This window comes from Dicentrarchus labrax, unplaced genomic scaffold (assembly GCF_905237075.1).
Source record: "Dicentrarchus labrax unplaced genomic scaffold, dlabrax2021, whole genome shotgun sequence".
Taxonomy (NCBI): Eukaryota; Metazoa; Chordata; class Actinopteri; family Moronidae; genus Dicentrarchus; species Dicentrarchus labrax.
Window position 1 is genome coordinate 17,857,507 of NW_026136712.1, and position 26,714 is coordinate 17,884,220.

Consider the following 26,714-nt stretch of genomic DNA (forward strand, 5'->3'; position numbering starts at 1 on the left):
GGGGGGCTGGAGTGATGAGAGTTGGCGTAAACTGGGTGTAATTGAGGTGAACACAGTAAATGAGATGGAGATGTGGGACGCAGGTGGATAATATGAATGTGGGAGGGGGGGGATGGGTGGGAGACGGCCTCAGATTGTTCGACAGAGGAGGAAAAAGGGGGGAAACTCCTGCTGAACGCACAAACACTGAGGCCACCCAGCCGCTCTTATCGTCATGGTAACGTGCAGGTTAGTTGGTGCCCTTGCGTCAGGGAAGGAGGACGAGTGAAAGGGCGAATTATCACAGCCTATTTGAATTAAGCAGCATGTGACAGGCCTTCTTAAATTGCCATGCCTCTGTCTTGTGATTCCCCCCTCGCAGCCAGGCAATGTGGAGAAAGGAGGGAATGTGGCAGAAGGCGGGGGTGCGGGGGGGACCGGTGAGGGAAATGGTAGATAGTTGAGCGACCTCACATGTACCATCAAAGGAATAAACTTTGGTAAGGTTCCTGGTGTTTGTGCCTCCAAACCCCCTCAAAACCCATTGTATAATTTAAACGCTGCTTTTAAAAAAGGAACTCAAAAATGAATTCTTTTTTATTTATTTTTTTAAAGCAACATTTATTCCAAGGTTTCTTATAAAGCAGTTATAGCCAAGACAACACTCTCCACTTTCTTTCTGTCTATTACTCTCTCCATCTACTGTCCTTTCTTCTCAGTAGTAGAGCGCAAAAATAATGGCTTCTGAATAATGTAGCATCCATTCAGTGGAAGGTCGCACACAGACACTGAACGTGCACAAAGATACACACACACACACACACACGCCACAACCCCATCCTGTAACCATCACTTCCCAAGTGCTCCAACCTTCCATTAAGTTTAAAAACACCATTTATCTTTTACCGACCAGAGTGTGCACACATTGGCTCTTTGGTAAAAAATCAAATTGGCAGCTCTGACCACTTAACTGCTACCTAAATTAGGTCTGAGTAGTTTCCCATAAAAGTAGACTCAATATGTTAACACCCTTCTGCTTACTTACTCACTCCTACCTCAAGAAGCCCACTCCACTGTTTTCTCTGTTTTTGTTTCCTCTCAATTGTCCCTATAGACAGGGTGCGGGGTAATCGTGAGGCTGGAGGCAATGACATGGGGGAAAGAAAGGAAGGAAGATCTAGCTGAGCGGAAAGGCAATCCGTGAGATCTGGAGGGCGAGCGGAGGGGGAGAAAAACGAGAATAAAGAGAAATAGGAAGAGATGGTGACAGAATGATGGAGGGAATATCGTAGGTAATGAAAACAGAGAGACAGCAGGGTGTGCAAGAGGAAGAGCGAAGAGAAGAAAGAGGGCAAAGAACGCCTGAATGACAAAGTGTGTTTTTCTGCACGTGTGTGTGTGTCTGCAAAGGGAAGACAAAGACACAGCTACCTCATCCACATGGCAGACTCTTCATTACCCACGGCACGGCCCACTTTCTCTCCTATTACGAGTCCATTGTAGATGGCTTAGCCCCGAGGCTGGAATGTTGCATAATGCTACGATTTCCCCCCAAATAGTGAACAAACCTATACGAATCTCACTGTTGAATGTATAAAAATGAGTGTGCGCTCTGCCCCAAAGGATGACTAATGAACTATAATTCAAGGGATGACACATAAGTGAACTCAGCAAAGATAACACAAGAGGAGTATTTTTCTAAGGAACTTTTGAGCCATCTGTTATTCACAAATACTCTCATGTGGCCTCTGTATGAACTTAACAAAATGCAAAGCTGCCAATTCAACTCAAGTACATCCGATGTTTTCCAGTTAGGGCAACAACTAAGTGTCATTTTAATCATTGGGAAATATAGCTAATGTTTTTTCACTTGATAGATTATTGGTTACATCTATAACTTGTGAAAAATAATACAAAAATGCCAATACAACAATTCATCATTTGTAATTGTCAATTATTCCTGTCAGACGAGTAATTGATTAACCTATTAATCATTCTAGCATTAAATCCAATACTAAAAGCCTTGCAATAAATCCAACTTTATAGCCATAAGTCCATATTTGAAGCTTCACAGTCACGCAACTTCAACCTCATTTCTTCAAAAGGACTCAGTGATTTTTATTTTTTTTCTCCAAATGTCCATGTATAAAGGAAAGGCATGTCTAACCCAGAAAATCTGACCTGGATATATACCTCTTGATGGGCACTTCACTGTTGAAAAAGGTGCTTCACTGGAGCAGAATGGAAAGAGACAGCAAACAGAGGAGATGGAAGATGTGCTGTATGTCAGGACAGATGCAAACTCACAACAGTCTAAGTGGTATATAGTTCATACCTTATGCTGAGCGCCCATAAAAAATCAATTTTTAATACACAAGTAGTGACCATAATTAATACATAGAGATGGGAAGCACCTCCATCTGTTCCCGTGCATCTGCTGAGCAGGACTAAGGCATGTAACAGTGGAATTCCACAAGCTTGGAGTGGCGCTAAATGCACGCTAAGCGATATGAAGTGTCTTTCCGCAAGCATGGTTGCTCCACAGCAGGTGGCAGACAGCTGTGCGGAGGTGGGGAAGGTCTCCAGGCACAGTGTGCACTGATGTACAATATGTGTGTGTGTATGTGTGTTTGACCAGAATGGACAGTGACATTCCTTCAACATGATAGGGGTTAAACATGTGTCAGGTCAGTTAGAGGAAGAAGAAGACACGGATAAAGAAAGAGATTTCACTTAAAAGTCAACACACAGTGAGCAGCAGGAGCCTCTTCTTACTGTTGTGTATCAGTGGACGTTATTTTTAGTATTTTATTCATCTTTTAACATTTGTAATTCTCTTTCCCTTGTCTTAAAGGGATTTAGCATTGCAGGGCCATAAAGTTGGGAGACTCGCAAAAGACAGGTATGAAAAAAAATTAGACTTAAAAAAAGCTCAGCCAGAACAGACATTATAAAACTGCTTTGAGTAGTCTTCTTTTTGAGTAAGCTAGCCCCCATCTGCAAAATTTCCCTTTAAAGAGCAAAAACAGACAGATTCCTCTAAGATATCTTATTGTGAAGCAGCCAAAAAAGATCCCTTTGACATTTTCTTCTTTGATATGCTTAACATGCTGCAGTGTAATACGGCACTTTATAAAATGAATCCCTACTACCATGAAGGTTTGAATGAAGGCAGCCAAAGGGCCTTGAGGAATGCCCCCCTCCCCAAAGATCAATGGAGTAGTCCGACTCACTGTCCTCCTCCACACTGCTGCCTGTCCCACTCTGACACTCGGGTGAGCGCCCCGGGGACCGGGGCTCTTTCCGGCAGAGTGCACTCGGCTGGGCCTGCCCATGTTCACAGCTGGGACGCCATTAAGTCCCAGCAAAACGACCCGTGGGTTATGGACGCGAGGAGGAGGGAAAGGGAGGAAGAAGGAGGCGTCTTTGCCAAAGGATCCTTTAAATCTGTTACGCTGCACTGCCTTGTTGCCCTCTGCACTTTGCCATTATAAAGTGAAGGTCTCAGGAGCTTCGTCAGGTGTAGTGTCTGCTCATTCTCTCAGACTTTCTTGGTTTATTTCTGTTTTTCTGTATAAAACCTTCATGAATCTCTCTCTAGTAGCTGCTCCTGTGCATGCCATGCTTATCGGGACATCTTTGGAGTGCGGTGAAGCATATTATCTCCCTATTTCCTTGACACCCTCTGTGAACCCAAAGCCCAAACCATTCCCTCAGGGGAGTCAGGGGTCACGGTTTTGATGCTATACCCCCACAACAAAGGAAACCCAACCCCCCTAGTCTCCACGGAAGAGCAGACTTTCATTGTTGTTTCTCCTGGAGGGGAATGTGGCTGCGTGAATCCACTTGCCCCAGTTCACAACAGCTTTTAGTGGGTACATACATTTGATCTGACCTGCTGAAGGTATCGTATCATGCTCTTCATCGCCAACTAAAATCAAGCCACAAGGGAATGCAGAGGAAAACCAAACAACCATAAACTCCCGGCACCATCGACATCATCATTCAGTGCTGTCATATCCTGTTTACATGTTGTTACATCAGCATGGGGGATGGACATACAGCATTATTAGTACAGATCTTGGCCATACCATCTAGCCAATCAGGTGATGCTAATTACTGGCTTCAGGCACAACAGAGACAGATTGGGGTTAATGACCTTCTGGAGAGCCAGAGGGGACACTGTGCATCTTCCTATGTGTATGGATGACTCAAACGAGGACTAAGGCTGCATGAGAAAAAAAAAAAGACATCAGGACTGCTACAGAGGATGAGCTGGGGTGAATCACTGCTCTAACAATAAGTTTACACAGTCATTCACAGAAACGGAGAGAGCGGGGGGAGACAAGGAGCATGGAAATCAAGAATAGCAGATTTAAGATTGATTTTCTTGAGGAGGAGGCAATAGGATTTGGTAAATTTTCAATCCAATCAGAGTGGTTGTGATAGCAGAACTGATAATGGATTTTCAGCCCTTGCTATGCATAATTCTCTATTTTCTATCACACAAACTAAACACAGCTACAGCGACAGCTTGTGTAATATCAGCTGCAATCGTTAATATTTAGCTGCTTGTAATGGCATCGTGTAAAGATGAGCCCCTGCAATGACACAATCAAATCATTGAGATGACAAAATTAACTTATTAATGAAATAATTTGAATGTGAAATTATTGTATAATGACACAATGATAACCGCACTCTAGGAAACGATTGCTGCAGTACAATCAAAGTAAGTGCGTGAAGGGCATTATTAGAAAAGTGGGGACATATCTTCATGATTTCACATACATCCTCTCAGTCTTGTACACATGAGCGGCACTCACACACCATTTAGATTGTATGTGATGGTCTAACATCACTGAACAAAGAGGGCAAGGTGAAGAAAATGCTGATGATCGCAGAAAAACATTTAAAGTGAGGGAGAGAGAAACAGGGAAAACAAAGACAACAGAAAAAAATAGGAAGGTCTGGAGGAGGAGACTGTTTACATGCACTCGGGTGGAACATTGTTCCCAGGGAATCTCTGTAAGAAAAGCCACTGAAGCGGGAAGATCGAGTGTGTTAAGAGTGTGTGTTTGCTCCTGTAATTGAATGCCATGTCTGCGGCTTGTTCATTTATCCCGTATCATTCAAGGCCATGGTAATAGCAAGATAAAAGCTTTCAATAGAAAGTTGTCTGAGCTGGACATTAAAGTGATCAGTGGTAAGACGTAAAAAGTGGATGTTATTTTGTCAAGGACAAATGGTGCTGCTATTAAGCAAAGGTCTTTGTTCTCCTGTGCTGCAGGATAGACAACTTTTCTTCAATCATCTGTAATTATGTTAGGAAGTGTGAAATCTACCAAGATGTCCGTGTTTGTTAAGGTCATAAAACCGATTTATTTTTGCATTCAACGCTACAATTTCCGAGTACCGTGCTCTGTCAGTTCCATGAAGTGACCTGAAGTTGGAACACAAGGACGGACATGATGAATCTGCACGTGAAAGCTTTTTTGTCATGCCTTCTAATGTTTGGGACATAATGCACACTACACAAGCTCCTTGACAATAAAGAGTGTTTTTAGTGCACAACATGGCGCATTCTCCTTCAGCAATAACACATTACGTTATTTCCTGTGCCTGAGCATGCACTGAGCGTTCGCCCACAATCTTTACAGTCATTTCTGTGTCAACCAGAGATAATAATAGGAAAATACTGAATGTTCATAAAGAATACACAGGCCGGTTATGACCTCCAGATAGTGAGTTACAATGAGGCCAAAGACTACTAACAGAGAACATGTCTTTCATCAAAAGACCTCATCGGTATTTACATCACTCTAATACTTTGGTAACTAGACTATGTCATGGTTTGTCAGGGTAAACTGAGAATACAGTAGTTCGCTGTTTCATTTAATTTGTGCAAACAAACAAAAACAAAGCAAAAATATCTTGGCCGGGAGCAGTTGCTTCCTGTAGTCTCTGCTCTTCCCTCTTTATGCTAAGCTAAGCTATCTGCCTGCTGGATTTAGTTCTGAGAGTGGAATCAATCTTCTCATGTAACTCTTTAGAAAAATGCAAATAAAGCATATTTCCAAAATGTCAAACTATTCCTTTAAAGAAGTGTCTGTTACACAGAGGTAGAGTGAGACATTTCAACATTATATATTCAACTCAGGACCAGGGAGTGCTCTAAATACTGCATCAGTTAACTATTTGAGAAAGCAACAGTGTAACTTGTAATTTAGTTTTGATATAATTGGCCCTGATAATGGGCAAAAATACATAACATAACGCTTCTTCTCCATACTTCTTGTCTCCGCATTACACTGGAGTTATATAATTATGCCACTCAACCTAATCCAATTACTAACAGTATTTATCATTTTCTAATACAATAATTACCACAAATAAAATGATAGAATGCTGGCTGTTACTTCCTTGGCTGGATGGGGAACAGCAGTCCATGTGATGGACACAAAGTATTTGGCACAAACTTGTTTCAGTCACAAAGCAGGAAATGGGAAGGGAAGTCAGATGGACCAGGACCTGCTGACCTACACATGATGTCTGGCTCAATACAGTCAAAAACACACACACACACACACACACACACACACACACACACACACACACACACACACACACACACACACACACAGGCACACACACAAATTTTTAGAAAAACTAGGCCCCTGTCCTATTTTTAGGTGAGCTTTTTCAGTTTTCAGTTTTTGCCCTCTTTCCATCCTCTCGGCTGCAGGACACGGAGATGAGGAGCAGAGAAAGAAATACATTTCACACACACACACACACACCTGGCAGAGGAGGACTGAGTGATGGCGGAGGAGATCGGCACATTATCCCAGGAGCATGTGCATCCCAAAAGGCAATCATCCACAATGCTGGGCAATCACTTTCTCAATGAGAGGTCAGTAAAGGCCTCGGTATGCTTAACACAAAGTGCTTATCGAACCTTCTAACAGTGCATCAACCTGAGAAATAACCTTCCCAAACAGATAATAATCAGGTTAAATTCACGCAGCAATTGTCCAGTAGGCCTATGTGGAGGAGTGAAAGTAGGCAGAGTTTGAACGCCTCTCTTCGCAGAACTTTTATAACTTATAACCTTTATAACTTAGTGCAGTTCTCGGAGAGAGATCCTGAAGTCAGTGTGATACAGCTAGCAGGCGGCCATAAAGGCAGACTTCATGCTTCGCCTTCGAGTGTAGCACTGTGTAGTAGAAGTTGTATGACCGGCTCTAGTTTGTTTCACGCATACAGAAACCTTAACTCTCCACTGTAATGCCGCTCTGGGTGAGATTTTCCAAACATTTGACAATAAGAAAGAACAACTCGCTTATTGTCAGAGGACAGAAATTAGAGAAGAAGTCTAGTCAGGTGATTCAGCTGACAGACATTCCATTACTGACAATACCAATGACCAACAGAGGGTGAGAAACCTACTACCACACTCACATACACACATACTCTAACACAGACACACACACATACAGACAAAGAACAGTGAAAGATCACAACCCCTTGCATTCCATCACATTCGCTGGCCTAAAGCCAACAAAAGAATTCACCAGGATTGCCCACACTACAACTAGCCAATTATAATTCCTCTGAAAAGGCATACAGCCTGGGTTAAAGGCAGGGCTCCACTGCTCAATACTCTCCACAGCAGTGGCCAACTAAACATCCATTCAGCAATTCCTCTACAGAAGAGCGGACTCATTTTACTCACGTAGACTCACATTACACGGTTCGATTACAAAGCTTCATTTTTTTGGTTACCTTTAAACTGAATTTGTTTCTATTAAACGCTGCGATGATGTTAATCATCCCAGCACAGAAAATGGATACCACAGTGTGATGATTTGCAGAGCACAAGTAAATTCCCTGAAACAAACGCTGCCTTATAGTACCTGCTGACCAGATTAAACTGATTACACTGTTATGAATCACTTCATTAACAACATTAACACTAGCTCTCAGTAATTCAAGCATAATTCACAACTTAACAACTATGTAAATACATCCAGGGGGCAATATATATCACAGAGACTAATGCAGTCAAAAAAGAAGGTGGTGATCAGAAATAAGCTTTAACAGCCCACAAAGGACAGGAAATGTAATGGCCTATATAGCCTTGCGTCAGCTTGAAAGTGAGTCATTAGCTCTGGCCCTTTACAGAAAATTGTTCTACGAAGTAGGAGCATGAAGGGCTTGACCTATTATCTGTGAAAGACAAGCGAGAGAGGAAGAGCACGACGAGACGGTGAGGGAAACAGAAAAACAAAAGTCATAGAGAACAAGAGAGGTTGATGGTTGTGATGATGGGGGTTTCCCACCCCTGATTGGAGCGCCTGGCTGCTGTTGACAGTTTCTCAGGAGGAAGTGCTACTCTCCTGCGGAGACTCCCCCCCCCCCCCCCCACCCTGTGGCTCTGACTCTACTACTTCTACTTCCACAGTGCTATGGAGAATAGAAACTGGCAGCATTAGGAGAAAAGAAATATCTCTCTCTCTCTCTCTCTCTCTCTCTCTCTCTCTCTCTCTGTCTCTCTTCCCCTGATACCACCACAACATAAATCCAATTTAGCTGTGCTGCCATCTGATATCTTGTAAGGCAAAAATGCATCAAACTACTACTATTGGTGACGAGATAGCAGATAAAAGCAAAGGGTAGCATCACAGATACTGTTGAAGCCAATGTTTTAGTGCCTTAAGATGCTATTGGCACCAAAAAGCTAAAAGTGATAGTGGAAAAAAAACACTCTGTTGGGAGGATTTTATTCTCTCTAGGGCAATTTAAGACTCTTTGTGGGTAATATACGCTACCTGCTCCACACACAACAGCAGACAGTGACTATCTTATAGACATAGTGGAGCATTTAGCGGCCACATGTCTCTCTCTCGGAGTTGGTGGTCAGGGTGAAATGGTGCGCAGAAGGCTCGATTGTTCGGTGTGAGTTCAGTACAGCTCCGATAAAATAAGTTTCTTTTCATCTCGGTGACGCCATCGAATGTGTGTTAATTAGCATCTTTGATGGGTTTATATAGTATAGAGTATAGATAGTATTCTGTATAGTAAAGAAGTGAAAACATGATTCTATCAAGTGATATTTCACTCTACAGTCATTCGTGATACCAGTGGATGGGATCCTTCCTTTCCTCCAGGCATTATTAGTCTAAACTGAAGTGATTTCTTCAAGTTTCTCCTTTTGTTACTTCATGTTTCTTTCACGTTTGATTGAAAACACACACACGTATACATTGCTGTGATTTCTTTAAATAATGTTTCCATTACTTGTCACTTGTGAAATGTACCGCCAAGACCCCCTCTCTGACTCCCTCAGACTCTGAAGGTCCCCTGACCTTTGCAGGACGTGAACAGAAAATGTCATCTGTTCTCAGCATAATGAAGATATACGTGCACTGATAGATGCTAAGCTGTAACCTGGAAAAATGAAACAGTGAAATAATAAAACATTCATACTACTTCACAAGCAGCTTATTGGTCATCCAACAGATGATCCCAACCCACTTCAAAACTGTGAGTCCTGTCACCGCCTCTGGAGTATGGGAACCACTTAGGCTCCCATGGGTGAAACATATCTATGCCAGTCCCCACCCACAAGTGTGCTTCCTGATCCCCCCCCCCATCTCTCCCCTATGTCTCCCCAAACAGACACAAAGACAACTTCTTTGTCCCAACACATATAAATGAAATAAACTACCAAACTGAATCCAAATTTAAATGCTGAGATGTTCTGTCTCTACTGGAAAACAAACATCTGATGCATTCAATTGGTGTACTGCTTGCTTTTAGAATGAGCAGACAGCATGAACAACCCCAGGTTTCATTGACTTGCTTCACTGAGCTATGGCCCCTAATAAATGTGGCCGACTATTCAAGGTGGCTGCCACCAGAAGTGCACTGGATGACACTCACAGAGTCATTATGGGACACTTTTGTCATGAATTACGCAAAATGTGATTTCAATCTGAGGGCAGCAGAAAACCCAATGATGATTCCCACCCTGCAGCTGACTGTAGTGATACCACAGGGAACATCAGACATATATTAAATCATTATTAAAGAAAGAGAGGTGTCACAATACCGTTATAAACTAACTATTGAGCACCTATAAGCACATTTGGTGCCTGTTTTACTTCTATCCTTGATAACTGAGGAGGTCCTACTGAAGCCCCGTGTCCCATCCTCTACTGACCTGCTGGTAGTTTTCTTCTTCGGGCTGGAAGCTATTGTCAGTGGGCTGAAACCTCAGGTTGATATGAGGAAAATTGTGAAGCCAGTAAGTCCACCAGGGCGCAATGTAATCCACCCGAGCCGAAGACATCCCTGCCCCGAGAAAAAGTTAGGCTCAAGCCTAAATTAGCCTCCCTTCACTAAAGCGGGCTGTCTGGTCCGCTGCCGGAGATCTTTTAATCCCGTCTCATATCAAACAAAGACAATGATAAAAGCATGCCCGTCTGTGGAAACACACTCTGAGCCACACATGGGAGCAAAAACCTCCGAGAAGTCCCGCAGACACAGCGGTTCTGGTTGTTAAAGTGAAATCCGACTGAGGGGTTTCTCATGAAAAGAAAGAAATAATCACACTGCGCCCATGTCCCCGCGTCTGTGCGGGACTACTGCTCCTATCCGACAGACAGCTGCTCCAAACGCACCGGCGGGAGCGCGCACAGAGTACACGAGGAGATACGGGAGCGCGCAAAGACGCCCCTCACAGGAGTTTTAGAAAGACCAGTGTTGAAGCTGGTCTGAGGTCAGTGTTAAAGAACACACACATATTGACTGAGTGGGAATATTATGTTCATCTTCACAAAATGTTTGATCGTTTAAGTGTTTAATTAGTCTCTACGGGGAATGAGCGACTGCACTGCCACCTAGTGGTCAACTGAGTCACTCACACTCAATCTACAGCAGGAGGTGTGTTCACAGTGGAGGTCTGAGTCAGACACCAACTTTAATCTTCATGTACTGTAGAGCCTCAGTGGCGATACAAGTGAAGTCAGACCACAGAGTACTGGATGTGTGCTGGATTTCATCCCAGTGAACACACATCAGCTCACCCGTTTTATAGTCTGTCCTCACTGGTTTTATTACAGACAGTGTTGGGCTAGTTCCTCAAAACAAAAGCAATATAGGACTTATTACTCATAAGTAGTAAAACTACGTATCAAAAGTAATTAGTTACACTACTAGCTATATTACTCCCCCCCCCCAAAAAAATGTGGTAATTGTGTCCCTTACTCCATGTCTGTAATCCAGTTTAGTTTGTTAAAATCAAAGTAATGGAATATTTCCAGCTGCTGAATATTAGACATTAGTAACACTACTAGTGACTGGGAGTAATGTTAGTGTAATGAGCTCCTGCCCAACACTGATTATAGGCATCCACAGACTCATTTTTCAATATTGTGTTTCTGTGATGCTTCACTGGGGCCTAAATAGATTTTAGTTTAATACTGCTATTCTGAACTAGTTCAGTATAAAGATAGAATTAATTTACTGAAGAGAGTCAGTTATGCATTTACATTAAATTAACTTTAAAACATTTTTCATACAGCTTTTTCCAGACACATGAATATTGTATCCTTTTATAGAAGACACTAGTTGAATCCTCAACCAGCATAAACATTGTATATAATAAGCAGGGAATTATGGCACCAAGCAGCTAAAGAAGTTTGTAAAAATGGGTCTAAGGCTTTGTTTGTTTGGCACTGCCCTGAGATGAATATTGCTTTGGGACAAAGATCTATTTTAACATGTTCATGTAAATGGAGTCAGTGCTCTTAACATACTTTTAAGTCTGATTATAGCTCAAACCTGACACCTTGTGGAGAGATGTCAAAACACCACATATTACAACTACACTCCTATAATACCCAGGACACTGGTTGAATCCTTGTTTGCATCATAACACACAACAACCACAGACAAATAACTTATTTTCCAATTTTTATTACAATTATCTGTACATCACGGATTTACTTCAGCTCCTTCACAGCCAGACCTGTAGAGAGAAAGACAGGTTAGAGAATATTCACTGGAATAAAACCTCACACCAGCAGAGACAGGGGCACTTTTTCTGCAGACACTCAAACTTATTGCTTCCTCTTGTGAATGTAGATACAGACTAAGGTTGACCACTTAAACAGTTGCCAGCAATATTTTAAGTTTATCCACATCTTTAAACAAGGAGGCCACTACTGAGGCATTTAAGACTTTATATCTGTCAAACTGATTAGAAATTAATTGAAAATCATTTAGTAGAAGTAGACTGTCAGAGCCTGGCAGATCTCCAATGAAGACAGATGCAAACTAATGTTTTATTTACAAATGATTGTGTTTTTGCTGGACCAGAGAACTGTTGTCAGAAGCAACATTTTTCAAACTAGATAAACAGTTTCAGCCCACACAGACACTTTCATACTCTCAATTGTTCCACTTTGATAATGTATAAGCAGCCAGCTAAAGAATACAACTATTAAAACCTGGGACCTGTCACAAGCTCTTTGAGTAACAGAAGGAAAACTGCTTTAAAAACTCAACATCCAACCCCCACATGTACCAAGGTTCACTGTTGACCTTTAATTCAAAAATCCATTAAATGGATAACCGCAATAATATTCCACCTGACGACAAAATATACAGACTTTGAGTCACTGCAACAATCGCTACAAGGTGAGTCACAGGCTGCCCATCAACTGAACTCTCCCATTTGTATACTGTGTATGTCCATAGACATCATGGCATTTTTAAAGTCTAACACTGGTCCTCTGGCGTATATTGTGAGAGGAGACGGAGTTTGACTGGTCATCATCAGCTTTGACATTATATTTTTAATTTACCTTGGCAACAGTGTCTGCAATTGTGCTTTAAAGTTGCGCAGTCATTTCCCATGAGGACCTATTGTCTACCTATGGTGGCATCTTATTTTAAAATGCTACAAAACCCAGCCAAGTTTCTAATCCTGACACCCAGTTTATAGATTTGTTTCTTTCCAAGACGCATCACATCATCCCGGTGCTTGTGGCATGCATATGCATCCTTGTGTGCATGCTGGCAGAATTAGATGAACTCAGGGACCCGCTCACAGTAACATCCTCCAAGCTACTAGTGGTCCCAAACTCCACAGGGAGCCTTTAATTAGACCCAAGAATGATGCGTATGTCCTTATAACAGAACATTCAAGACCACGTTCAGTTAATTGTAACCATTTAGATGCAAATAACCCATCATTATGTCACTAACTGCTGTGTCTTAGTCGCTTTGTGTTCGCGCCACAAGCTGACTTCTTGTTAATACTGACCTGGGGGCAGGGACTGCTTGAGCTTCTCAGCCTTCTCCTTGTCTGTGATGACCAGGGTGTACAGGTACCTGCTGCAGCGCACCTTGAACTTAACGTTGTCCTTGTTCTTCTTGATCTTTACGGCTAAAAAGACAAACAAGGTGGTTTAGATTCGACTCGAAAGAAAACATCTACTTGGATTAAAAGTAGTTTTCAAACTGAGTATTTATACAAAACAGACTGTAGTTAGGATTTTACAGGTTCATAGTAGTAAATAATTTCCTATGAAGGTTCCTGGATACACTTACAACTAGTTACAGGAAAAAAAAGGAACTTGTGAAAGCTCCACATAAGCCGAGAAAATGTTCGTTGATTAACCAATGATTGTTGGAAACTATATATACTGCTTTCACATTTTGGCATGTTGAGCTACCATGCTACTACAGACGTATAACTCAAGGTTACAGAGCCAATTAACGCCGTCTCTACTTACCCTGTAAGAAATCCTTTTTACTAGGAAATTAAACTTGTCTTAGGATTGTCTGATTTTCTTGCAATGGTAAAAACTTACATGAAACTGGCCACCTAAGAAAAAGCCCATCTCGTGTTTTAAACATGCCTAAATCTCAGACATTCACATCCATCAAGCACACGCAGACGAGAGACTGAAGAGTCCAACTTACACTTGGCATCCTTCCTCCTGGCTGTCAGAAGGAAATCTTTGATTTCTTCTATCTTGCGAGGCTACAGAGAAAACACCACAGCAGACAATTATCACTCAAAGCATGTAAACTCTCAGATTTAGACCGAACAGCAGTGAGATGTTAGGGGACCGGTGGAACTGATGTTTCTGTGAGAAAATCGAAACCCAGCACTAGGTCCATCGTTAATCTTGCAAGACTGTGAATGCATCACGAGCACATCAGCCTGAGATGTTTGGACGTCTTGCTGATGGCAGAAAACATGTCTTCATTCAAGGCAACTTGTGCTAATCGATAACGTTAGGCGCCCCCATGGTCAACTTAGTAAGCATAGCTACAGTTCACACGGTTATTGGTCTCCGTTTGGGAGCCTTTAACTCCAGTACCTCTTGATTTAGGTAAATAAACGCTGCTGTGTCTCCTTTCCTACAACAGGCTGTAGCCAGGTGGCCCAATTGGGCTAGTAGCATGTTGCTAATGCTAATAACCCATGCTAGCCGAATTACCGGCGATTAGTGTCGATTGATAAACGACCACAAACTCCCATTTCACCGTGCGACGTGCCCACACACAACAAATACGACGTTATCAGCCAAGCACACGTCGCTATGTAAGTGTGAGAGGTTCTTACCATGCTGCCGTGTCAGCGGACTGAGAGCTGCGGAAGAGCAGAGAAAGATGGAGTCAGTTTATCGGTTGTAACAACGGGTAGAAAAATGTTGGCTCACAAATTAACGTCCCGTCGTCGAGCCACCGACGGGGATAATCATAATCTGACACAAACGTCGGTGTAATTGTTGGCGTTACAGAGGATGGACGATGATGGAAAATTGGGATTTTGTTTATGTGCGAAGGTGAAACTCACTCAGTCTGCCAGAGAGGGGATGAAAAGGGGCGGAACTTCCGGTGAAGTGCGCTTTTATACAGCGCTACGGCAAGCACAGAGGGCGATTGCTAAGATGGAAAAGCGTATTAGCCTTTGTAAGTCTAAAGTTAAATTGAGTTTATGTTTATGTGGCGGTACTGCGTTCAGAGAGTAGGTTACTCTAAATAGGCGTTACATATTGCAACTCTGTACACGTCTATATGTTTCTATGTGGAGTTTTTTTCTCACGCTCTATCCTGTAAAGAGAAAACTGTGGCTTTTGTAGGTCTTTATTATTTATTAATGTTCCTGCCTTTCTTACAATTTGTGTTACATCTATTCTATTTTGGTACAAATCTCTGTCATTTTGGAAAATCTGCAAATATTGTCACTATTGAGAGTCATTGTATACCTCACCTCCTTTCAACTTATATATAAATATTTACATAGCCTATATATATATATATATATATATATATATATATATATATATATATATATATAAGAATATTCTTTTGTCCCTAATAATCTTATCTACATCTTTATTGTACACAGTTCATAGCCTGAAGCTTGTCAATGATTTTTTTTTGCTTTTTGCATGTCAAACAATACATTTTTTTCATCTGGTGCTTAACTGGACACAGATGCTGCACATGAGCTTTTTTCTTGAACATAACACAGATCGCAAAGGACATCATTCTCTGCGAATACCTATAGTCTGCAAAGCATGACTATTACATTTGAAGGCCATTCCTCCCCTTCTGTATGACACTTCTGTCATCCTCCAGTTCTTTACATTGTTGTTCATTGAGCTCTTCCACCCACGTCTTTCTAGTTCCTTTCCTTTAGTGAATAGTGATTAACCTCACATGCTCTGTCTCCTGGTACAACACATATATGTTGATAGTCAAAGCACATTCTTGGTCAAGGACAGGACATATATCTCTATACGTAGCATTGTGTGTAACTGTATATGTGACAATAAAGTTGATTCTATTCAATTCTCATAAAGTGAATGTCCAGAGGCTACTGCTGGGAGAATAGGCCTGAGCCTGGTGGGTTTCATTTCCGGGACCAGCTTGACACAGTATGCAGTGATGGGAGCACCAGTACAGTGGTTCTCAAACGTTTTTTATTAATGTACCTCCTGAGCAGCACAAACAACTTTTGTTAGGAAAAAAATGCCTATAAAGAGTTACAATAGTGCGCTGCGTCATCAATCTGATTTATAAAGAAAAACACTTAAATGCTTCATTTAAAATGTTAAATTCATAGCAGACCAGTGTCTTGTTATCATTGAATAACACTAAGGGAGCATTTTAGTTGCACTGAACTGCGTCTAAGTTCCACTTACAAAATAGTGAGAAACATGGACATATGCAACTGTAGTTGACAGTTTATGAGAAAAAGGAATACTGAATATAAAATGTGGTTCATCAAGGTTTATAAAACTTACATTTATAGTTTTTTATTGAACTTGTATATTTAGTTTAGGAATTATACATGATTACCTTTTTTTTTTTATGTCAGGTACCCCCTGCAGTACTACAAAGTACCCCTAGGGGTAAACATACCTCCATTTGAGAAACACCACACTAGTGCATCCATCCTTTGTCCTGTACATTAAGTAAAATGGAGTTTATTCATATAGGCCCAAACCACGTTTGTTTCAGAGGTTTTTACAATATGTACAACATACAACAAAATACTGAGGTCATGAATCCAAACTCCCCTAGTAAAACAAATCCTCTATAATGTCTGAACAGCCACCAACCACCTGGTCATGTTCATTTAACTGTTCACGTACATCTCCCTACATAAAGTTCCCAACCTTTTTGCCTTATGAGCCCTCAGAATTAAGCATTGTCTGCAGGGGACGCCGTGTCATCCATTGCATATGTCAATTAGTTGTTTTTTTTTTTTTTAGATCAGAAGAGGTAAAACTATGCAGAACTTCAAAGCAACTTTTCTATCCTATTGACCATCTTGCAACCCATTAAATTAGTCCTGTACTTCCCTACACATGGGTCTAAATAATTTTTCTCCACACTGAAAGGAGAATAATTCTGGTGAAAAACGAAATCATTAATGGTTGAAAATAGATTTTCCTTTGACGGCGTAAACAGATTAATAACAAACAGAAAAACATAATTTGTAATGTAATATCTTTGTAGTTGTAGATAATAAACTCCTGCACGGGTCAGTAAATCCACCAAATTCCCAGAAGACCTGACATGACCTCAGTGGTTTTATTAGCCCTGAGAAGACATTGCAATAGAAGAAAACAATAAGAAACAGAATGAATGCTGGATGAATAAAATGTAAAGTAAAAAAATAAGTAGAAGAGGATAGATAGACAGATAATAAAAAGCAGTACCACTGGTTAAAGAGCCGTTTAAAGCTCCTCTTGTATGGACAATAAAACCTCTTCAGAACGAAAACTGGAACTTGTTAGAAAAATAAATGATTTCAAGGGAGGTAAAGATATAAAATGCTTTTCAGCTCTTGTATTCTCTGCAGTTTTAACCAGCAGCCCAAGGTCAGACTGGGTAAAGCAACAGTCCTGTCTATAGAGAAAGAAGATAAGCAGCCAAATTAGGTTGTATTCAAGTGTCTTCTTGTTTTTTTTTGTTTTTTTTTTTTGTCTTTTTATGCCTTAATTCGATAGGACAGATGAAGATAGATAGGAAACGGGGGACTGAAAGGAGGGACAACACGCAGTAAAGGGCAAAAATCAAACCCAGCCTACACGGGGTGCAGTCTACTAGGCGAGTGGTCTTCTCATTGTTGAACAGTTTATCTATCTGACTATCTGTCCAATTATCTATCCAATTATCTGTTCTAATCTTTATTCTGCTCTTATTCTTTTCTCTTTCTCTTCTCCTTCTCTTCTCAAACACAAGTAAAAGTGGATACATGGATGCTTTGAATCCAGTTCATTTCCTGCAGACTGCTGCATTGTGTGTTTTTAGTTGTATATATTCTGGCTACTATAGAGCCAGAGTAGCTGTAAATTGTAGTTGCTCAAAAAGCTAAAAAGATTTGCTTCAGACACCTCTGAGACTAAGCACACCTTCTGACTTATGGGTTCAATTATATTTTACAGTCTAGACAGATAAATCCAAAGGGTGCCAGAATAATACGCCTTTAAATATATAAATGGTTCACACAGAGGAAATTATCATCTATTATTCCCACAACTTGATAAAAATTATCTGATACATTTCCACAACAGCAGAGAAAAAGCTAATAGGCCTATATCCTGCTACAGTCAAGCTTGTGAAACACATTACAGCTCAGTAGGGTTAGGGTGTACTTTTGGCTTTGTAATTTACTGGACATACTTTGTTATAGAGGAAATGGCTATACTCAATACACAATTGAATACAGATTCCCTATAGATTTTTCTCCTCCATTTATGAGCGTACTTTAGAGTGACAAATCGTACCAGTGTAGGAAAAGGCAAAAACAGCTGCCTGCTGCTGCTTTAAATGAGGTTGACGAAAGCCCTGAGAGGGTGATAATTCTCTGTGGGTTTGTCTCCACGAATGACACATTTCATATTACATAGTCATTTGATCCATTGTTAATTTAAAGGTATTGATTGGTTCAACGTTATGTACTGAACGAGCCCATTTATGAGCTCCATCAGCTGAAGACTGTTTTAGTATTCAAGTTCCAAACACGATGGATGATCTTTGTCAATAATTTACACCAGGAGCTCCATGCAAGCCGAGTTTGAGTGACACCTTATTCCGTTTCCTTGGAGATCCACTTTGACATGGCATTAATTCATAAAGACAAGAAAACAGCAGATCAGTCGTTTTTAATTAACCTCCCATATACCTGTTTGCCCGTGTCCACAGGCCATCTACCCCTAGATACTCAATCAGCGCTTGTACTACTGGACACGTTTCACCCAGTACTTAAAATTTTCAGCAGTCTCATGTCAATCAGTGTAAAAGATGGAAAGCAGTTTGTTTCAGTAATGGTTCAGTTTTTCAGAGGAGGACCTCGGGGCCTCTGCAACCACCGGCGGCACAAGTTCAGTCTTTATTCCATCATCACCTTTTGTTTGGTGTACTTGTTTACAGTCTTTCCTCACCATAACAGGAACTAAAATGAACAGTTTATCTCAACATGGCTTTGTACTCCTTGTTGCCAAGAGGATTATACTTTTTTTTTGCTGTAACTGACATCAGGCACATTGCTTTTTGGCATAGCTGAGGGAATGTGAGGGGAATTCAGTAAAAGGAGACAGGATCCTTCCTCCATGCTTAAAGATCATAAAGGATTTGTCCTTGATCACAGTTCGCAGAGTGTGATAGGATGGAACTGCTGTGTTTCATTATTGTATGGGTACTATCCTAAACATACAATCTAATTTGCTAATCTAATCTAAAGCTTTTACTTTTTCTTATTTCTTGGATCCCACTGTTCTATGTATAATAACAATACAAATGAAAAATAATAACCAACCTTTTTTTCTTTTCTTTTTTTTTCAACTTGACTTTGTTAAGGGCCCAGTGTGTAACATTTCGGAGACTCGATTCATTATAACTTGTTGATTAAACTTAAAATATAAAGTTGATGGGACTATTTTGTCAGCATCACCTTTGTCAACAACTGATCCTTCTTAGTTTGCCTAACTCAACATTTTAAGGCAGCCAATTTTTTTGAAGTTGAACCAGTTTGTTCGTTTTTACAGCTTCCACGATGACAGCCCACCTACCCTCACTGGGCTCATCTCTGGTGGTGATGAGTCCGCCTACAGGTGGGAGATTGACCATCTGGTGACCTGGTGCAGCTGGAGCTCAACACTCTTAAGACAGTGGAGATGGCTGTGGATTCAGGAAGATCCCAGCCCCATCAATAAGGCCAGGGACCCCTCCTGAATATATGCATTACATTAATGCACTACTGTTGGTTTGTTCTTACACAATGCAAATATCACTATATGTCACACTGCTAACCTGCAGATTCCCTGGTCAATTTCTTGCACATTTCTATACTGCTCTTCACAATGTAAAAGCTCAGCTGGAAACTGGAAGTGAAATTGCATTACATTCTGATGGCTCTATTTTAAAGATGATTTTTCCTTTTCTTCATAATGTGTACTAATTTGTTTTTTGAGTAGTTTATATGAGCGAGTTTTAAATCAACAGTGCAACAAATGCATGAATCCCCCAGAGCCAACCCTTTAGGCATCAATTGTCCTTTAGAAAGAATATGACAATTACATCTCTCATTACCGTAAAAAACGTTAACGGTAACACTACAATTTTGGCTGCATTTTATACATACATTTATAATATGTATTGTGTGAGCCAAGTATTTTCTTTTGTGTTTTTTTATATTGGCCAAAAAAAATCTCTGGTCTATCATATTTGCAGATTTATTTTGCCATTGACAGTAAAGTCATCAAGTTATTGTGCAGTTTGCGACATTTCCCTTTCAGAGTCATTTGCATACTTACAAAATTCTCAGTCAGTCAGTGGTTTGCTACTACATCTGCGCTTGGCAAAAAAGCCACATGTTTGATATGTTTGCGTCATGACTTTCTTTAGATAACTATTTCAGATATTTCAGATCCAACAAGTAGCTGAGATATTTACATTGTGTAAAAAATATCTGAATATGGTATGTGGAACCTGGCACAAATGTACACATTGGAATTCTTTGCAGCACGTCAATATGACTTAAAATAGCTGTTAAGCACTTCATGGTCAGGCTACAGTGTTGTAAGCCAACTTACCGAGCCCTCTGCTGACTTGAATCTGCAACAGCTCCTCGGCCGACCACTTCCTGGACTTTATTATTGTACACCTTGCCGTACTTGGCATTAGAAAAATGAGTATCAGCATGAAAAGTTCATTTTACCTTACATTGTTACCTTTGGCTGTGCAGCTGCTGCCTGCAGATCCTATCATCTCAACTCAGAACATTCCTCCATCACTCCTCTATAACAATCACTCAGCATTCAGAACTATCTTTATAGTCATGTTTTAGCACAAGTCTGTCCATCATTGAAGTTACACATACCTGCACACCGTAACTTCTCCTAAGCGCTTGGAAAGGGAGGGGTGAGCGGTGGTCTGAGCCGCAATTCTTTTATTTAGACACCTCTGGAGTATTGGGGAGGTTACCCTACTAGCTTCTGCGTGGGCCACAGCTTCCGATCTCTAGATGATCTGAAAAAAGTAAGTGTTTAGTATCATTGTCACTATGATTGATTGTCACTGATTTTCTTAATCATGAGGAGACTTGACTGCCCATTGTTTCCAAAACTAGAGGCTTGTGACAAGGAAGATACGATCCAACAATGCTGAGCTTGATCAGTGTTTCGATCTTCCATGTTGAAAGTGGATGCGAATAAGAGGATCACTCCCAGTGAAGTCCTTACTCATCCATTTATTGTCAACAGTCTCCAAAGTTCTCAGTAAATTGTGTGTGTGTACGTGGGGTTAGATGTCCTTTTGGTGCTGTTTTGTGCACATGCTGTTAGACAGCAGTGGCACAGTTAGTGACGATATATCATTTAATTGACGTGCATTTTGGCTTATTATGGTGGTAAGTCCTGTTTTCTGGACATCAACGTGACAGCGAGAATTTGTCTTTTGGTAGCAATGAACCCTCAGCTGTGAAACGCTGACGAGACCTGGTCTAAAAACAAAACGGAGAAGACCATCAAAAGCAATGAAAGTCTCGGTCTAACATCCACAGAGCCACCATCCAGGCTGATTACGGTTCGTCCTGCAGCAGCCAGGAACAACCTGCAGATGAACAGTGATCTGGAGAGTGATACTAGGTGAGATTGTGACCTCTGGTCATAAAGGTCATCTCTAAAGTAGAAGGGAAATATGGCATGACAAAAACAAGAATATTAACCTGACTGTGTATGTGTGTGTTTAGTTTTCAGGCTCTTGTGAAAAGGACACTAGAATATTTAACCTTGTTAAATGTAAGTGAGGACTATGACCTTGTATGCTTTGCCACTACTCCAAAGTATGATGGCACCCTAAACATCCAACCAGACCACCTCAGTCTATCTCCCGTAATCCCGCCATCAGGTGTGATCATGGTTCGGCCTGCCACAGCCGAGAACACTCTGCGGCTGGAGGATGAGGAGAGTTGCAGGTGAGATGACTTCCTCTGGTTATGACACTAATTTCTCAGACAGGACAGAAAATGGTTCAGTATGGCTGGAATGGGTGCAAATTATGAGAGTGTGTTTACGTTATTCTTTTAAGATTTTCTTTTAAGGAATAATATTCTAAATTTGTGTGTGTGTTTAGTTCGCAGGTTGGGCTGAGCGAGACGTCAGAGTCTTCAGTGTCGGTCACAGGAAGTGACACGATGAATCGGACATCTGAGGACTCTTCCACCTTGGGTAAGAATCTGTCTCCTCTTGTGTCTGAATTGTTGTTCATTTGAAGGACAATTGATATACAACATTTAATGTCCTTTGATTTTCAGATGACATCGGCACCTTGATGAAGAAGAAGAAAAAGAAGAAGAAGAAAAAGAAGAAGAAGAAGAACCACTTCCGACATGTCTTCTCTTGGGTGAAGAAGACCTTCTGCTCCTGTTGGTGCTCTGTTGACAAGGATAAGGATGACAAAAAGTGAAGTTCTGTGAAGGTTTTTTTAACATGATTTTTGAGTATTTGTGCTATAAAAAGCCTCACAAATCAACACTTATTGGGCAGCACGGTGGCTCAGTGGCTAACACTGTGTCCTGGCTTTGAATCTCTGTGTCTGAGTGGAGTTTGCATGTTCTACCCGTGTCTGTGTGGGTTTTCTCCAGGTGCTCTGGTTTCCTCCAACACTCCAAAGACATGCAGCTCAGGTAAATTGGACGATCTATATTGCCACCAAGTTATAGCAATAATATTTAGTATTTTCCTCAGTGTTGGTCTCAGGTTCAGTGCATAACGTTGAACCAATCAATACCTTTAAATTAACAATGGATCAAATGACTACGTAATATGAAATGTGTCACTTGTGGAGACAAACCCACAGAGAATTATCACCCTCTCAGGGCTTTCATCAACCTCATTTAAAGCAGCAGCAGGCAGCTGTTTTCGCCTTTTCCTACACTGGTACGATTTGTCACTCTAAAGTACGTAAAAAGCTGCTGATGCCTTGTGAGTCTGACCAGCTGTGTCTAACAACAAGAGCCACGTCTGAGGCATATGACCAAAAGCCAGTCAGAGACAGAGAAGGTGGGGTCATAAGTTTTAATCAGTGTTGGGCAAGTTACTGAAAATTATTTACTGAATATGAAAGGAATTTGTATATTAATTTTATGTAGTTATTAATGCTCCCGACCACCAGTGGACAGCAATGACTAGCACTCCTACCCATAAGATACACTGATTGTCTTGGTGAGTAGACAGCAGAGATGTCATGTCTCAAGTCTCTTATAGTTGTAATAAGCATTCTATCATCTGCTGCGTAGCCGGTCTGCTTAGAACAATTCATAGCCATACCTATCTATATATAACTATATCTAAGAAATGTTAGGCCTATTTCTGTATTATCGCATTGAGAATATACTATATATAATGGACAGAGCTTCCAGGTCTGTTAGGTGAAGCCAATGCAGAAGTGTCTTAAATCTGCGTTCTATATAATCACTACGTAATGGTACTTACTTTAAACAGGCAAGTGCAAAGAAAAAGAAAAAAAAAACACACAATATGGTTATAGACTATCATCTGTCTGTTTCTGTATGTGGATGTCTAAAACATGTCATAAGTTCAAAATCATGGCTATAAGCAGTTCTTATAAAGTCAGGAAAAGTCTTGAAGTATCAAGCTGATAAACAGTGTCAAGTGTGTTTTTTGAGCTATTACACGAGGCACAGACAGACCATTAAGTTAGAATCTATTTTCCCGTATGAGTGTGTAAGTGAAAGTGTGTGCTTTTCCGGCAATTCTCCTACTTTTATTATATCATCCACTGATATTTGTTATCTTTATTGAATGTCCATATCTGTGAGAGTGGATGTATTACAGTAAAAGCGCGCGGGGGGGGGAATCAGCTCAGCCTCATAGATTACAACAAATGACCATGATCGGTTTAACTAAAGCTCTTCTGCACCGGGATGATCTTTATTCCATTTGCTTGTAACAAACATGATTCTCTGTGCCAAGCTGTAGAAACCCAGTCTGATTCTAAGTATCATTTATGATAATTGTAATTCTGGTTTCCTGGCAATAGAGGGCAGTGAGTAACTGCACATCCTGGGCTGAACTGTGTCTCGTACTCACTGTGACAATGGGAGACGCTGTGTATCAAGGAATGGACTCCACTAGTCACCAGTTCTCTATACTTTGTAAAGGTAGTGATTACAGGACTGAATGTTATTCTCTGCTTAGCCTTATCATTTACTTAAGTATTAAAACAAACATATTTGATTGTATAAGATGTCTTATGAGTATAATTAACCACTGCACCCCATATCATGAGGCTTATGTCACAGAATCTTCTTTTACATAAGATTTTATGCCAAAATCACCCCCAAACTCTACTTATCAATACATCTAAGCTTTGTTTCTGCTTCAAGATATACTTGTATATCTTGAATCTTTAGACGTATGAAATTTCTCTCTGCCTTATTTAGAATTTGTACTTACAAATTACTATCTCCCCTTGAAAGAAAAAAAAAGATGGATTCAATGTGCCTGCCTAGGGCAACTGTTAATTTATTTACACAGCAGTGTTCGTTTGTGAATTCATTCTGCGCTGAAAACTCATTTAAAGTCCTTTTTTTAACACACCTGGTATTAGAATAGTACCTCGAAACTATAATCCCTCCTCTTTGTGTAAAGGTAGTAATTGGAATAAAAATGTGTACCCTCAGGCTGAGGGATGATCGTACTTTGTATCTATGTGCTGGCTTATTAAAAAGGCATAGTGGGGTTATAGGAAAAAATGATCTTAGCTGCAGAGATCCTTTTTAACTGTATCAGACACGTAAAGCGTGGATGATGGAATTTCAGGAGCTCCACCACAGACATTGTAGGTAATGATACACATCATTTCTGCCTGCGAGCCTGTATGGGCGACAGCAGAAGCAGCTGAGAGCTAATGAGTAATGCAGTGGCAGGTTCTGTTATTAATCACGATTTGATCTATGGATGAGAAGCAACAAAAGATTACCTGAAATAGTTTATTGAACCATCGTTATTGGATTTACTTCGGTCGTGGAGTCGGTAGAAGGTTTTAAATGCATGTCTAGCATGAATGCACTGTAAAATAGAGCAGAGATGGTAGGGTGCTTTTTTTTATTTCAAGGATTAACTGTATCCAGAAAGTTGTTATTCACTGCAGGAAACCACCTCCGGTGATAATGTGGGATGAAATACAAAGGCTTAAAAGTTAATGTGGAATCAAACTGAATGTCTGTGTCATTGAAGTTATGTTCAAGTGCGCCTGTCATTAGAAATGCAGAAGGAGAGTACTTCAAAATCCTCTCTACTGCACTGCTTCCATAATCTCCCTGATTATCGATCAGATTGATTTGTCAAGTATTGATCCCTTTTCCGGCAGCCTTATCAGAGGCAAACTTTAAGTACATCTGCTGATGAGGGGAGATTATTAGAGAGTCTGAGGGTTTACCCTGACAGAATCTCAATGTGAATCTGCTTTGACTTGTCAGAGAAGCAACAGATTATGGAGAAAGTTTACTGTGAAGTTCGTGTCACTGCAAACTGCTGGGTGAGAAGCCTTTTGTCTTTTTGTCACGACTCGCTGCCGTTCAGTTAGAAAAACAGGACACAGAACAGAATAAAGAGGAGGAGGAAGAAGAGCTCGTGCCTGTGTTGGTTGCAGAGTTGTGTGTATTTTGCAGATTCGAATGAGAGCATTGAGAGCTTATGCAGAATAGGTTACAGTCAAAGTTAAAGTCAGTCATAAGAATGACCCTGAGCTCCCTGAAAGCCTGAAGGCTATAGTAGATGTTTTGCAGGAGGGAAATTAATCTTTCTTCCAATTGATAGACAACCAGTTATAGAAGAATTCATGGATGTGTCAACTCTTCCATCCAGTACACGCAGTCATCAATCCCACTTGTTACCCCTCAGGCCAGGTCCACTTTTCTCTTCCTGCAGGGCCTCAGGGCAGAGCAACTGCACCTTCCCCATGAATTATTCCAAGAGACTTTGTGGTCGTGGATGAATGTTACATTAAAGATGGACCGAAGACTTAAGAGCTGAAATGAAGGAATCTTTTGATTGGAAGCAAGGCCAAAATGAGGTGTGGTTTTCTGTCCGTAAGAATATGTCTTTTGATCCACAAAAGTCCACAATTCTGAAATTCCACACACATTTCAGTGGCTTTTATGTATTAATACTGTATACATCAATATGCTGACAATGTTCTCATAATCATTTAAGCCAAAACAGTCTTTCAAATATGACAGTATGGTGCAAAGAGGATGGGGATAGTTTACTGGGGCCATCACGTGGGAATAGACTCATAGGTCCAAGAATGGGAACAAAGTTCAGATTGACTCCGACATAGGTGGTTTGGACAAAGAAAAAGTACTTCAGACTAAACAAGGTAAATAGCAGCTTGAGGCCATTTTTTCTGGAATTTGAGATGTAAGTCTTCTCCATTTAATGAAGAAGAGTGAAGAGAGAAAATAATTGAATGAATGAATGAATGAAAATACCAGAAGAATATCAAGAAGGCTGAAGTTGACTTTTATCCCACATTCTTCTTCATATTATAACATTTCAAGCATTTTTCGATCTTTTCACACTTAGGGCGTATTGAATTGCTTTTTGATATTTTACCATTCCTTCAATTTTTATACTTTTGATCATTAAAACCTAAAAAAAAAAAAAAGA

General features: G+C 40.6%; 2 protein-coding genes across 4 annotated transcripts in view; both read right to left on the bottom strand.

Annotated features, from left to right (window-relative positions):
* ttyh2 (tweety family member 2) overlaps nucleotides 1-10,685 on the bottom strand; it is a 57,170-nt gene extending 46,485 nt beyond the window's left edge. The window contains exon 1 of one of the 2 annotated variants that reach the window (XM_051417859.1): nucleotides 10,205-10,685. In XM_051417859.1, coding sequence (XP_051273819.1) covers nucleotides 10,205-10,333 — 129 coding nt within the window. In that variant the 5' untranslated portion in view covers nucleotides 10,334-10,685. The remainder of the gene's footprint in view (nucleotides 1-10,204) is intronic. The other variant, XM_051417860.1, reaches the window with a different exon arrangement.
* Nucleotides 10,686-11,945: 1,260 nt separating this feature from the next.
* Nucleotides 11,946-26,714, bottom strand: part of rpl38 (ribosomal protein L38) — a 498,028-nt gene continuing 483,259 nt past the window's right edge. Inside the window, exons 1-5 of one of the 2 annotated variants that reach the window (XM_051417874.1) lie at nucleotides 14,858-14,915; nucleotides 14,624-14,650; nucleotides 13,975-14,035; nucleotides 13,313-13,435; nucleotides 11,946-12,013 (exon numbers count right to left, since the gene is read on the bottom strand). In XM_051417874.1, coding sequence (XP_051273834.1) covers nucleotides 11,988-12,013; nucleotides 13,313-13,435; nucleotides 13,975-14,035; nucleotides 14,624-14,626 — 213 coding nt within the window. In that variant the 5' untranslated portion in view covers nucleotides 14,627-14,650; nucleotides 14,858-14,915 and the 3' untranslated portion in view covers nucleotides 11,946-11,987. Of the gene's footprint in view, nucleotides 12,014-13,312; nucleotides 13,436-13,974; nucleotides 14,036-14,623; nucleotides 14,651-14,857; nucleotides 14,916-26,714 lie in introns of those variants that run through there. The other variant, XM_051417875.1, reaches the window with a different exon arrangement.